Source organism: Lipotes vexillifer, unplaced genomic scaffold (assembly GCF_000442215.2).
Source record: "Lipotes vexillifer unplaced genomic scaffold, Lipotes_vexillifer_v1.1 scaffold826, whole genome shotgun sequence".
Lineage (NCBI taxonomy): Eukaryota > Metazoa > Chordata > Mammalia > Artiodactyla > Lipotidae > Lipotes > Lipotes vexillifer.
In genome coordinates, this window is record NW_006789439.1 from 1,176,357 (window position 1) to 1,189,861 (window position 13,505).

The window sequence follows — 13,505 nt, forward strand, 5'->3', positions numbered from 1 at the left end:
CCTACATACACAAGCATATATGTATATATGTACTCCATACAAACATGTTAAGTACTTATCTACTGCATACTTTTCTTTCCAATACTATTCACTGTTCTCCATCTTCCTTTTTTACCTTAACAATTACGTTCTCTATTATCATTAACAAGTAACTTCATACATTTTTTGGTCTCATTTATGTGTAGCTTTTCTGTTTTTTAACAGAAAAAAACAGAAAATATATTGGCATATAATTGCTTTACAATAGTGTTAGTTTCTACTTTATAACAAAGTGAATCAGCTATACATATACATATATCACCATATCTCCTCCCTCTTGGCATCTCCCTCCCCCATTTTTTTTTTAAATAAATAAACTGACATTTATTTATTTATTTTTGGCTGCACTGCGTCTTCGTTGCTGTGTGTGGGCTTTAGTTGTGCCGAGTAGGGGTTACTCTTCATCGCGGTGCAGGGGCTTCTCCTTGCGGTGGCTTCTCTTGTTGCAGAGAACGGGCTATAAGCGCATGGGTTTCAGTAGTTGTGGCATATGGGCTCAGCAGTTGTGGTTTGCAGGCTCTAGAGAGCAGGCTCAGTAGTTGTGGTGCATGGGCTTAGTTGCTCTGCAGCATGTGGGATCTTCCTGGACCAGGGCTCAAACCCATGTCTCCTGTATTGGCAGGTGGATTCTTAACCACTGTGCCACCAGGGAAGCCTCTTCATACATTTAAAAAAAAACTCATGGAGCAGAGTTGGCTTGCCAACCTAGATTTTAATTAAACTTCATATTGAAACAATCATATACACATAAAGGACACAAATCATAAGTATATATACAGCTCAATAAAATTTCACAAATAGAACATATCTGTAAAAGGACTATCTAGATAAAAAAATAGAACATTACCAACACTCCAGAAGCCACACACATGCTTTCTCCCAGCTATATAAATGGAACCATATAGTATGTGTTCTACTTTGATCTGGCTTCTTCCAATAAATATAATTTTTATGATGTTCATCCAAGTTCTAGAGGCACCAGTAGCTTGTTCATTCTTTTTGCCAGTCAGTATTCCAACAAATAAATATACCACAACACATTCTACAGCTGCTGAACATGTGGATCATTTCCAGCTCTGGGCTATTACATACAGTGTGCCATGAACTTTCTTATACATCTTTTCATGCACATATGTACGTATTTTCTCAGAAATGTGACTAGTAAAAATTACTAAGTCAAAGAATATGTATATGCTCAGCTTTAGTAGATATTTCAAGGTTTTAAACATGATTCTACCAATTTACATTCTCATCACTTATTTACGAAGTTCAAGATTCTCTACATTGTTCCAATACTTGGTATTACCAGTCTTAATTTTATCCAGTATGGTATACATGGCAATATCTCACTGTGATTTTCATTTGTATTAAGCGTTCTTAATCCAAACCTAATCCACTCTGTGGATCAGAGGATGGCTTTCAAGGAAACTAACTAATGGGAAACCTGAAGATGTCTAACAAGTGGCCATGTGAAGTGAGGGATGGAAAGGTGGTACAAAGGCAGGCAGGCCACAATATTCCAGGTAAAAGTGACAGCACAGAAACACAATGGCCTCCAAAGACAAAATAAGAGAAAGCATGCCAGGTTATAGGCGCTACAATTACTACTACAGGAAAATAGGGTGGGAGTAGCCATAAGACAGAAACAGTACTCATCTCAAAGGGCCTTTACCCTGAGCATGAAAAGGATTTGCTGCAGGGGAGTAACTTAGTCAGATTTGTCATTTTAGAAAGAGATACACTCATACACACACACATGCATGGCTGTACTAGGAAGAAATAATTGAAGACGAAAATTAAGAAAGACAGTAAAAGAAAGCTATTAGGTAATATAGCCAAGAGATGACTCTGTCTGAGCAAATCAAGTAGCAAGAAAGAAGAAAACTGGGCAGACATTGAAAAGAGTGAATTCACAGAACTTACTGATTTGATGAAAGGTTCTGGAAGAATTCATGATTGACACACACATTCATTTGTCTCTCTTCTATTATAAAACACTATTAAAATGACTATAAATAAGTACAAAATGGAATAAATGCAGATACTGAAAAGAGAAGGTTATCACTAGGCTCAGAATAATTTTATCAAATTCCCAGAACTCAAAAAATGCATGGACAGAAGACACAGTGAACACATAGCAAAACAGGGTTTGCACTGGTAGCAGCCATAGGAATCAAATTAGAAATTGGTAGGTACACAGGAGGAAGGAGAATGTGAAAATAAAAGGGTTAACAGAAAGTATGACTAACAAACATCCTCTTCCTCCTCACCATCAACCAACTTATTATTAAACAATAAAAACAAAAGTAACAACAACTAAACACTCCCTTAAAAGAACAGAAACTCTAAAAGGAGTTTTGAAGGCCAAGAATAAAGACCTCTGGTATTTGGGGGGATCCCAGGTTAGTATCCAAGTCCTCATTACCTTACTCTAGAGGAAAGCATGCAAGTCCAATAAAACCTAATTGTCCATTTTGAAATATAAACAGACAATGAGGGTGGGTGGGAGGGAGAAGAATAGAGAGAACAAGATAAACGTTAACAGCTAATACTAAAGAAAGTAAAAGATACAGTCAAGTATTTTAAAATACCATTAATTAGTAACTGTAAAGAATGACCAATTGCAACGACCAACTGCAAGAATGACCAATTGCAAGGTAAAAAGGGTATCAAAGAAAAGAAGAACTTTTGAAAATCAAAAATATGGCTGTCCAAAAAATTTTTTTCAACATAAGGAACACTGCACTGACTGCTCCCTATGTCTGGAACATAACCAAGACTGCAGTAAGTGCCTTATTCTCTAATCACTTTGAAGTTTGTTATTCAAATGTCACCTGTTGGTTGGGCTTCCACTCGTTATCCTATTTGAAATTACAAATCCCCCTCCCCTACATATATATATATATATATATATATATATGCCTTATCTTTATTCTTTCCACATCATTTTCATTTGGATCTTTTTGAATGAGAATGCACTCACTAATTACTGAAAATACTAACATGTAAAATAAAATTGGGATATTAAATGCCATTTTAAACTCTAAGTAAAAAGAATAGGGAATACATATTTTCTTTTGGTATATTTCCTCATGATAAATTCTGAGAAGTACAACTTCTGGTTCAAAAGAAATGAAAACTATCAAATTAAAAAAACAAATGAAATTTTAGCCTTATCTTTTAGGCAAAAAGTTTTACAAGCTTATTTTTCATGAACTATCAAAATGATCTTAATTATTTTTTACAAAGGTTAAAATCTATGAGGAATTATTTTCCATTTAATTTTTGATAAGACAAGAGCCACAGTTTAGATTTTACTAAAACAGATATAATTAGCTAAAAACTACATTTGAAGAGCTTTTAGACCAGTTTTTATTGCAATCCTATGTATTTAGATCTAAAACCATTCTTACACTTTTTCTAAAAAAATAATTTTAGATAATTAGTATCTTCTACATCACATTTTAAAAAGATCAACACATATTCTGAACATATATTCTCAATTCTTACATTTTTTCCCCCAGGAAAACCATTAACACATCCTCGGGAGTTTTTCCATAAGAAATTAAGACCTATAAAAAGTCAAATAACCAAAGGGACTGAACTTCGTACACTGAAGTCTAAGCAGCAGAGTTGCATAAACAGTCCTACCTCAGACAGTATCTATACAAAAACTTTAATTTGCACAAAGAAAAAGAACACTTTGACCAGAACCTTAAAAGCACTGAAAAAATGCTATTTAACTAATTTATCTAGTATTAATTTAAAATATGAAAATAAGAGACCACACATACTTTCTGTAAATTAACATAATGGTTAATACTTAACATGCTACAAGAAAATGCCACAAAAAAAAACAGAAAACAAAAAATAAGAAAATGCTCATAGAAAAATCTTTTGAATGGTTAAAAAAATTTTTTTCTGCTAATATGTTTATGAGATTCTTAATACGTTCTAGGCCATTTTATTTATGTACCTACACATACTCACTTGGTTCAATGTATTATCTGTTTTTAGTTCTTTGTGATTGGAGTACTGAATATAAATCGGTTGGTTACGAAGGTGAGGTGTCACAGCAGAATAGTAATTAACCATAGTAATAGCTGCTTCCTCTGTTGCTAGTTCCAAAAATGCCTGAAAATTTAAATAGCAAAAATCTTAATATTATGAATCAAATTCAAATAAACTTCAAAATCTATGTAATCTATTTGGTTCATTAGAAAAATCAGTATCTAGAATATAACCTTTCAAGTCACATTTAGATGCTCTAGTATGTAGAATTAGAAATCTCTTACTGAAGTTTAGAGATACAATTAAAGCTAAACTCAGAAGCTCTAAGAATACAAAGTACTTCCACCTCTGATTTTCCATACACTACAAATGTACCCATTTCAACAAAGGCTAGAGAAAATAAAATCTAAACATTTTCCAGCACCAGAATTTTATCACTCCTAACCTAGAAAACGTAAGAGAACACCAAGTCATTTTTAAAGCATTTACAATTTAACAAAGAAAAAAATTAAATGTCATATTATTAGTGATATTAACTATATTTAAGGGAACATTAAATTTCTCTAAATTCTTCTAAATGGTATCATTAGAAACTTTAAAACAAAATTTGATTTTTAATATACCTGGACCCTACTGCTACAGGTATAACTATTCAATATAGAATATCTGGGACTAATGACTATCTTTTTCTAATGCTATCAGATAACTATTTCCCTGGGATAAGCTTAAAGGATAAGATGCTGCTAGTGTCCTTACTGATTTCTGATATTACAAAGAGCAAAGCCATAATAAAAGAAGTATTTCATCTGTATTTCCTACAATCTCATTGACCAGTAGTTCAATTAGAGTCCTAAAGGGAATTTAAAAGGCAAAATTTGAAAACTACGGTGACTTATTCATTTTAGCTCCCTACCATTAGTTTCCCAAACACAGCTAAAGGAAAAGTCAGAGTAAGACTTTTGTCATGTTCTTTAAGAAAAGTAACCTACTATATACTATCATCAGGCAACAGCTAATTCACACCTGCTGGATAGTTGGGGCTTAACATTTTATAAGTCCTGAAAGAAATATACCTGATTTTTTCCTTTCAGCATAAGGATGTTGGTCACCTTACCAAAAGGTAAGCCTAAAGCAATAACTTCAGTTTCTGTCACTTCACCAGGTAATTTTCGAATATGAAGTACACGAGAAGGAGCACCATCCATTTTATCTTCTCCTTTAAATTTTTTACTATCATTACCATTGGCTGAAAGACATTAAAGAAACAGTCTTTAGTATATTGATTTTCCTTATTTGCATTCAAAAATCACAAAACAAACTTTAATAAAGAACTTAAAAACAGAGCTGAGCATACTTGGGATACTTCCTAAAAATTCAAAAACCAGGTTTGTAAAGTAACAGAGAAAATCATATCCACTAATTACTACTAAATGAAATCATCAATTAAGATTACTATTGGGTAAATATATTTCTGGATAGCATATGTAAAGAGTAGCAAGTGATAATCAAAAACATTAAAATGCAATTTCATAAAGAAATGGTCAATGGTTATAGAACACAATTATCTTACAATTCAATCGTCTTATTAGAGACTAATAAGGAGTCTAAGACTTAGACTAAGACTAAGGAAAATACAAAAAAGTAAAAATTCTGACTTAGCAAAAATTAGATTATAATTTTACCTGAGAAATTCTAAATTGTTCAATTTGAAAAATGTGCTAAAAAATGGAATCAAAGAAGGCAATGCTGTAAAAATTATTATGCAGTCACTCCACACTATGGGTCACATTCCTCTACCTAAATGTTTTGTCACTATCAAAATCTACTATAAATCACTCATGGACTTGATTATCTTATTCTGTTACTCTGAGCTTTAAAGTGATATATTTTAAACAACAAATTAGTTGCCTGCTTTTATTCCAAAGCTTTACCAAAACACACAAAATAAACAAAAAACCAAAAACCAAACTTACTAAAGAATCAATAAAATAGGTGATGTTTTGGTGGTTCTTAATCTTCTAAGAACTCAAGGATATTTCTGAGAATCTAACTAACCTGAAGAATCCTTACACAGTGAGAAATATGCATGTATACCATTTTGATACGATTTTTGGTACTTTACAGTACACCCCCAGAAAACATTCAATACTATCTATAAAATTCTAAGACCAACGGGATCTTCTAAGTGCCTTCAAAATTTATTCAAACATTAATTCTTTAAACAGTTACTGAGTATCAAGAATATGTCTGGCACTTCTTTAGGTTCTGGGGGTACAGCTGTGAACAGTAAGCAGTAAGATCCCTGATGCTCTCCTGTAGTCTAGTGGGAGAGATGGACTACCCAGTACATGAACCAGATTATTTCTTATAGTGATTAAGTGCTATGGAGAAGGTAAAGCACAGCAATGTGATTAAAAGTGACTTAGCAGAGTGGTAGTGATTTTACTGGATGATCAGAGATAATATGTGAATTCACCTGGTAAGTATAACTTAAAGTGTCAATTAAGTCATAGTTTAACAGTTTCACTCGTTTATATACATGAACGAACAGCCAATGCATTTAAAAATCCCCTTAAGTTGACTCTGTACAGAGGAGTAGTAAGCTATGGCTTCTGAATATATTACCAGAAAAATCTTGCTGGTTAACTCTTCATCATTCCACAAATAAGAAGAACTACAAAAAGCTCTCCACACTTCATTTCATAAGTAAGGAAAACATCTATATGCACAGGCACCCGAACCTACCAGAAACAGGCTGAATTTCCTATTTTGTGGCATCTTATTTTAACAAAATCATCATTGGGTCTGTTAAATGATACTGCAGGGAATCAAAAAATACACATATACCTTAAAACATATAATTGACATACAAATGCATATTCTCCTAAGGCCTTTTCTTAGCAAAGCAATCTGAAAGACTGTGTTCTTGTTCATTCATTTGTTTGAACAGCAAGAACGAATAATTCACAGTCCAACCTACAGTCCCATGAATTATAGGTTATGATATCAGGAAACTCAAACAGCAAATTTCTGTTTTTCCTTTAGGGAAAAAGGCAAGAAAAAAAAATCACAATAAAGATACTACCCATCACTACCCATATAGGGAGAAAAAAAACGCTTCCCTTTTCAAATGATTCTTAGAATATGATTCCCAAAAGGCAAAAACCTGCCTAAACCTATTATTAAAAGAATACAAGAGTTTATTGTTTTGAATTTGTGTTGGATGATTTCTTGACAGTGGATGGTGAGTAAAACAACTGAGTAAAAAGGTAGATGGGACAGTTTTCACAGTTAAAGAAGATGATAAATAACTTGTTGGTTTGTTTAATATTTATAGAGAAGAAAGTACTTTTCTTTTGCGTTGATATTTAACATTCACTGAAAGTAACCTACATGCTAGGCACTTTACAACTCTTAAGACTGCTATTATAACTCATCAATCCCATTTATAAATGAGAGGTACTTAAGCTGCCCAAGGTCAGAGTTACTAATTGGTAAACACAGAAAATGGCAGAAAAAAGATTAAAACTCAGAAATATGACTCCATAGTCTGTAGTCTCAACCCATTACTACAGGAGGACCCTAAAGACAAACTTCAGGTAATATATAATGGCCTAGAGAAGATCTGTTCTTTTCTCCCAAATGCCATGTAACTAACAACATTTACACTCTGTCTTTACACTACTTGATACTCCTCTCAGTTAATAGCTTCAGAAAGGGTGGCTATTAAATATTCATATTTTAGTGCTAAATATTATGAAAGTCTCAATTTTAAATAATGATACTATGAGAATGTAAAATTGAGAAATGATGATTTCTTTAAATATAACTAAGCTGACTTTCATATATAAAAGTACCCCAACCCTGGAAAAGAGAAAGGGCACTGAATGTGTGGCCTTGGGGCTTCCCTGGTGGCGCAGTGGTTTAGAATCTGCCGACCAATACAGGGGACATGGGTTCGAGCTCTGGTCCGGGAGATCCCACATGCCGCGGAGCAGCTAAGCCTTACACCACAGCTACTGAACCTGCACGCTAGAGCTCACGAGCCACAATTACTGAGCCCGTATGCCACAGTTACTGAAGCCCGCGTACCTAGAGCCCATGCTCCGCAATAAGAGAAGCCGTCCAATGAGAAGCCTGTGTACTGCAACAAAGAGTAGCCCCCTGCTCGCCGCAACCAGAGAAAGCCCGCATGCAGCAATGAAGACCCAACGCAGCCATAAATAAATAGATAGATAGATAAATAAATAAAGTGTGGCCTCAACTTATGAAACATGTAGGCCATTTATGACCCTATTAGAGAAGTAAGGAAGATGGGGTCTCTCTGGGTTACAGATCTATGATTCTTCAGAAGACAAAGTACTATAATTTGGACTTCTTTCCACAATCCTTTCCCTTACACTTTCCAGGTAATTCCAGACACAAACTTTGGTTTAGGTATGTAAAACTAAAGAATTTTAAAGACTGTTTTTCAACAACAGATGTAGTAATGCTTTTACTCATGCATGTAAGCTGCATATAAATTGTAGAAATCTTTATACTATCTTCCATATATGCCTTCTTAAAAAAGCCTTTGGCTTAACGGAGCTCTTCTACTCACAAATTCAAACCAGGACATAGAAACTGTTTCTAACTGAACATTCTAATACAAACTTAAAAGTTTTCTACCTCAGTTCTAAAGTGAGCATCTTCACTTTTGAACAGTCCCAGTCCATCTCTTTTCTCTTTGACTGACTTTTGTCTTCTACTGGCTTTTTACCTGTAGTTTTCACACAAAAGGGTCTCACCAAGATCCTGGGTAATTTGTTAAATCCACCTGTGGCAGAAGAGCTGTGAGCCCTCTCAACCTTACCAAATCTCTCTGTTCTCACAGCATCCTTAATAACTTAATTCTAGTTTCCTTACTTCCCTGACTCATTTGATACCTGCTTTGACCCCTCTGCTAACTCATTTACTTCCCAAAATGGTTGGACTGCCCCAACCTGTTCTGGTCTCAAGTCATTCCCATCTTTACTTGCTCATACAGACACTCCAGTAAGGGGTTTCAAAAATCAACTTCTATTTTATAAGTCTATTATTTTAGTTCTACTCATTCACCAATATTTCTAGTTCTATACTTTCAACTGTATATACCAACTTGAAGTACAACATCTCAAAACTTATTACTTCATCTGTCCAGTGAAAACTATTTTAACAAAATATAAGTACATTCTCATTCTCCAATTCTTCCAGACTCAAGCATTTATAAAAAGCACTCGTAACTTCCTTTATCGAAATATAACTGAGAGGCAAAGCAGTTTTACTCTCAAGCAGCTTTAGTTAGACTTCCGGGCAAAGCACAGTGTTATACACGCTGCTAGCTTTAGAAAAACAAAAAAATTAAAAAAAGTTAATCTGAGCTAAGAAAAATGAATGCTCATACTCTTTGCATTCTATATGGGAAAACAGAAATTTCAAAGAACAGTTAAACCAGAAACGTAGGTATATACAGGTAGAGAATACTTCTATTATTCTACTAGCTTTAGTTAACTTCAACACTCACCGCACACAAAAAAAATCTTGCTAGGTTTACTGTAAAAGCTGCCTGCAACTCTGCATTTCTGAGTAGCTGCATAGCCTAGTTGTCAAAAGTAACTTATGCATGAGCTGGAAAAATACAGAAGGCTACACTAAATTAGAGAAAGGCTCACATTACCTCTACACCTCTGTGCAAGAGGACATGCTGTTAGGACCCTCATAAACATTCAAACTGAAACAATGTGCTGGAATAGTCTCAAAGTATTACAAAAAAATGAAATAACATATCAAAAATGTCTGTATGTAAAAATTAATTGGAAATCTCAGAGAATTCTGAATAACATGTAACAGAATCTATAAAATGATTTCAGTTCTTTCCCATAGGGAAAAAGTCATACTTTCAGCAATAATAAATACTGATATTAAAGAAAAGCAGTTAGCACTGGCAGAAACATGTATACCTAACTTAAAGAGGTATTCCATTTCCACATCTATAAAAAAATGGACTCAAGAGACACCATATCTTACAATTGTCAAGCCTCCTCCCCACTTCCAAAGAGTTAAAAATCCCTTCCAATAAAATCCAATTCCAATACTAGTTAGAGCTGTGTCTTTGAAATGTTACACGTCTAAAGAAGGAACTAGTTTATTACAAAATAGTTTTGAATAAGATTATTTCCCCAAGACTAAGTTTCTAATAACATTAACTTTTCTCACTTCTAAAATTCTTTTTTTCTTTGACACAAATATACGTGTAGAGAAAGAAAGTCTGGACAGGGAAAGGCTGTTGAGATAGATGCTGTTGGAAAAAGAATTCTAATGAAGTCAATTAGAAGAAACATTTTGGGAAAAGCTGGAATGTAAGAATGAAATTCTGTTTTGTATCTCATAATGATAAAAATGTCCTTGTTAATACTGTCTGTAAAAAGTCCCTTTTTGAGCCATCTGGATGACAACTGCATATTTGTCCAGGTAAGTATAGTCACTGGTTTTTAAAGGTCTTATTATTCAAATTGGGGTCTGTTTGAACATAGACTCTCATCTTTCTATGTTAGGAAAAACAGAAAAATTTTAAAACTCAATGTTTCCTTTGTTCAAAAAGGTAAAATAAATTGAATCTATATAAACTTCTTAGGTTGAAACAGGCTTTAAGAAATTTTACTCCATCACTACAAAAACACTTGATTCATTCTTTAATCACAAAGTACATTATCATTCCTAAACATACTTAAAAAAAAAAGGAAAACAGTAACAGATTCTTTCTTTTCAACAAAAACAAATCACTTTCTCTACTTTGCTCCCTTTGTTAATGGAACTACTATCCATCAACCCAGTGATTCTAGGCTGAAACTCTTAATACTTCTACCAAAGTCTACTTCTAAATAACTCAGAAATTGTCTAATTTCTTCATATATCATTCTCTCCATATTCTACTTCTGAGATTCTAAAATTCAGGACCTCGGTGTCTCTAAAGCAGATTATTGTAAAGTTTTAAACTGTCCTATGTACAGTAGTAACCCCCCCTCTGCCCCCTGCCCACCAGGACATTTTTAGTCATTCCCCTTCTCACATTTTACACTGCAGAAAGACAGAACTCTACAGGTAGTTGATGGGTTTCCACAGGTAGCCTACTATTTCAAATAAATTGTTATTTATTTTACAGCTTTGTTCATTGACAAAGAACATGTCCATCACCCCAGAAAATGTCCTAATACTTATTAATCCCCAACACCCACAAGCAACGATTATTTTGGTTTCTATACTGAAAATTAATTATCTGCTCTTTACAGAAAGGGAATCACATAGTATATGCTCTTTTGCATCTGGCTTCTCTTGCTTCATATAACGTTTCTTAATATTCACTTGTGTTGCTACAAGTATTAATAGTAATTCTTTTGCTCTTAATGAGTAAGCAGTAATCCACTGTATGACTAACTTCTTGATCCATTTTCCTGTTGATAGACATTTAGATTGTTTCAAGTTTGGGACCATTACAAATAGTTTTTTATACACACATTTGTACAACTAGAAATGGAAGTACTGGGTCATAGGGCATGTTTATGTTTAACTTTGTAAGAAACTGTCAAACTGTGTTCCAACTATTTTACACTCACCAACAATGGCATATAGTTTCAGCTGCTCCACATCCTCATCAACATTTGGCATTACCGATTTGTTTAATTTTAGCCTAGATTCTAGTTGGTCTGAAGTGGTATCTCATATTAGTTATAAATTGTGATTTCCTTATGACTAATAAATCTTTTCATGTGCTTACTAGTCATTCGTTTACTTCTGTCCATTTAAAAAATTAGTGTCTTTGTATTTGACATGCAAGAATTCTTTACATACTCTGGATGTAAGTATTTATATATGTCAGACATGTATTGATATCTGAATGAATATTAATATTTTCTCTCAGCCTGTGCCTTGCCTTTTCATTGTCTTAATAATGTCGTTTGATGAGAAGGTTTTCATTTAGATGGACTCTAGTTTGTAAAGTATTCCTTTACGGTTAGTGTATTTTTGTACCTTTTCTAAGAAATCTTCAGTTACCCCAAGGTTGAGGATACATTCTAGGATTTTTTTTCTTAAAAGTTTTGCATATTTAGATTTTAGGTTTAGGTATGTAATTCATCTTTTTTTGCACGGCATGAAGTAAGGTTTGAGTTTCTAATTTTTTTTTTTATTTATTTGTGTATCCAACTGTTCTAGCACCACTTGTTAAAAATACTTCCCTTTCACCATTAAATGACCAAGGGACCTTTGTAAATAATCAACTGACCTTAAATGTAGGAGTTTATTTATAAATACTGTTCTGTGACACTAATCATGCTAATACTAAACTGCTGTGATTACTTCACTCTTGAAATCAAATAGTATTCCAACTCTTTTGTTTCTTTTTCAAATGGCTTTAGTTATTCTAGGTCCTTTTTTATTTCCATATAAAGTTTAGATCAATTCATCACTTTCAATGTAAATGCCTGTTCAGCTTGACTGATTTATAAATTCCATCCCAATTAGGGGAAAAATGACATCTTTAACACATTGAGCCTTCTACTCATGAACATGGTTTATCTATTTATTTAGGTCTTTAATTTCTCTTTGCCATGCCTTGCAGTTATTGATGTAGTTATCATGCATATTTTTTGTTAAATTTATTCTTTGATATTTTGTCTTTCTGATGTTTCTATAAATGGATTTTTTAAAATTTCATTTTCTAAAACTTTGCTAATAATATCAGAAAAAAATTATCTTTGTATGGTGAACTGTATCCTGTAAACCATTCTAAAATCATTTAGATTCCTTTGGGTTTTCTATTTTAAAAATCATGTTGACTGTGAATAATACAGTTTTACTTCTTCCCTTCTGATCTTTATGCTTTTTATTTATTTTACTTGCCTTAATGTAAGCAAAAGCTAGAAAAATTGTGTGGAAACAGACATCCTTACTTCACTCCTCATTTTAAGAAGAAAACATTCGCTCCTGCAGGTTTTGTTGTTACTGTTGTTTTAAAGAAATTGATTAAAAAGCTCTAGATTAATCAATTAGAAAAAAAGAGCCAAGTTCCTCAACCTCATTAGTCATAAAAACTAAAATTAAAACCTTGAGAAACTACTTACACACCCATTAGAAGAGATAAAATTAAAAAGATAATACCAAGGTGAGGATGCTGAGCAACTGGAACTTTCATATATTGCTGGTGGGAATGTAAAATGGTATAAGCACTTTTGAAAACTGTTTGGCATTAAATGTACATAAGAATCAAACATACACCTACCATACAAAACAGGCGTTCCACTCCTCAGCATTTACTCAAGAGGAGTAACAGTGGATGTTCACGTAAAGACCTGAACATGATTGCTCCTAACAGTTTTACTCATAATAGTCCCCAAAGGGAAATGACTTAAATGTCCATCAATGGCTGAATGAATAAACGA

The 13,505-nt window shown here is 33.4% G+C and overlaps 1 protein-coding gene across 4 annotated transcripts in view; it reads right to left on the reverse strand.

The window, feature by feature from the left end:
* Nucleotides 1-13,505, reverse strand: part of PTBP2 (polypyrimidine tract binding protein 2) — an 81,334-nt gene that overhangs the window by 36,143 nt on the left and 31,686 nt on the right. For all 4 annotated transcript variants that reach the window (XM_007462614.1, XM_007462612.1, XM_007462611.1 and 1 more), the window contains exons 4-5: nucleotides 5,124-5,296; nucleotides 4,030-4,173 (exon numbers count right to left, since the gene is read on the reverse strand). In XM_007462614.1, coding sequence (XP_007462676.1) covers nucleotides 4,030-4,173; nucleotides 5,124-5,296 — 317 coding nt within the window. The remainder of the gene's footprint in view (nucleotides 1-4,029; nucleotides 4,174-5,123; nucleotides 5,297-13,505) is intronic.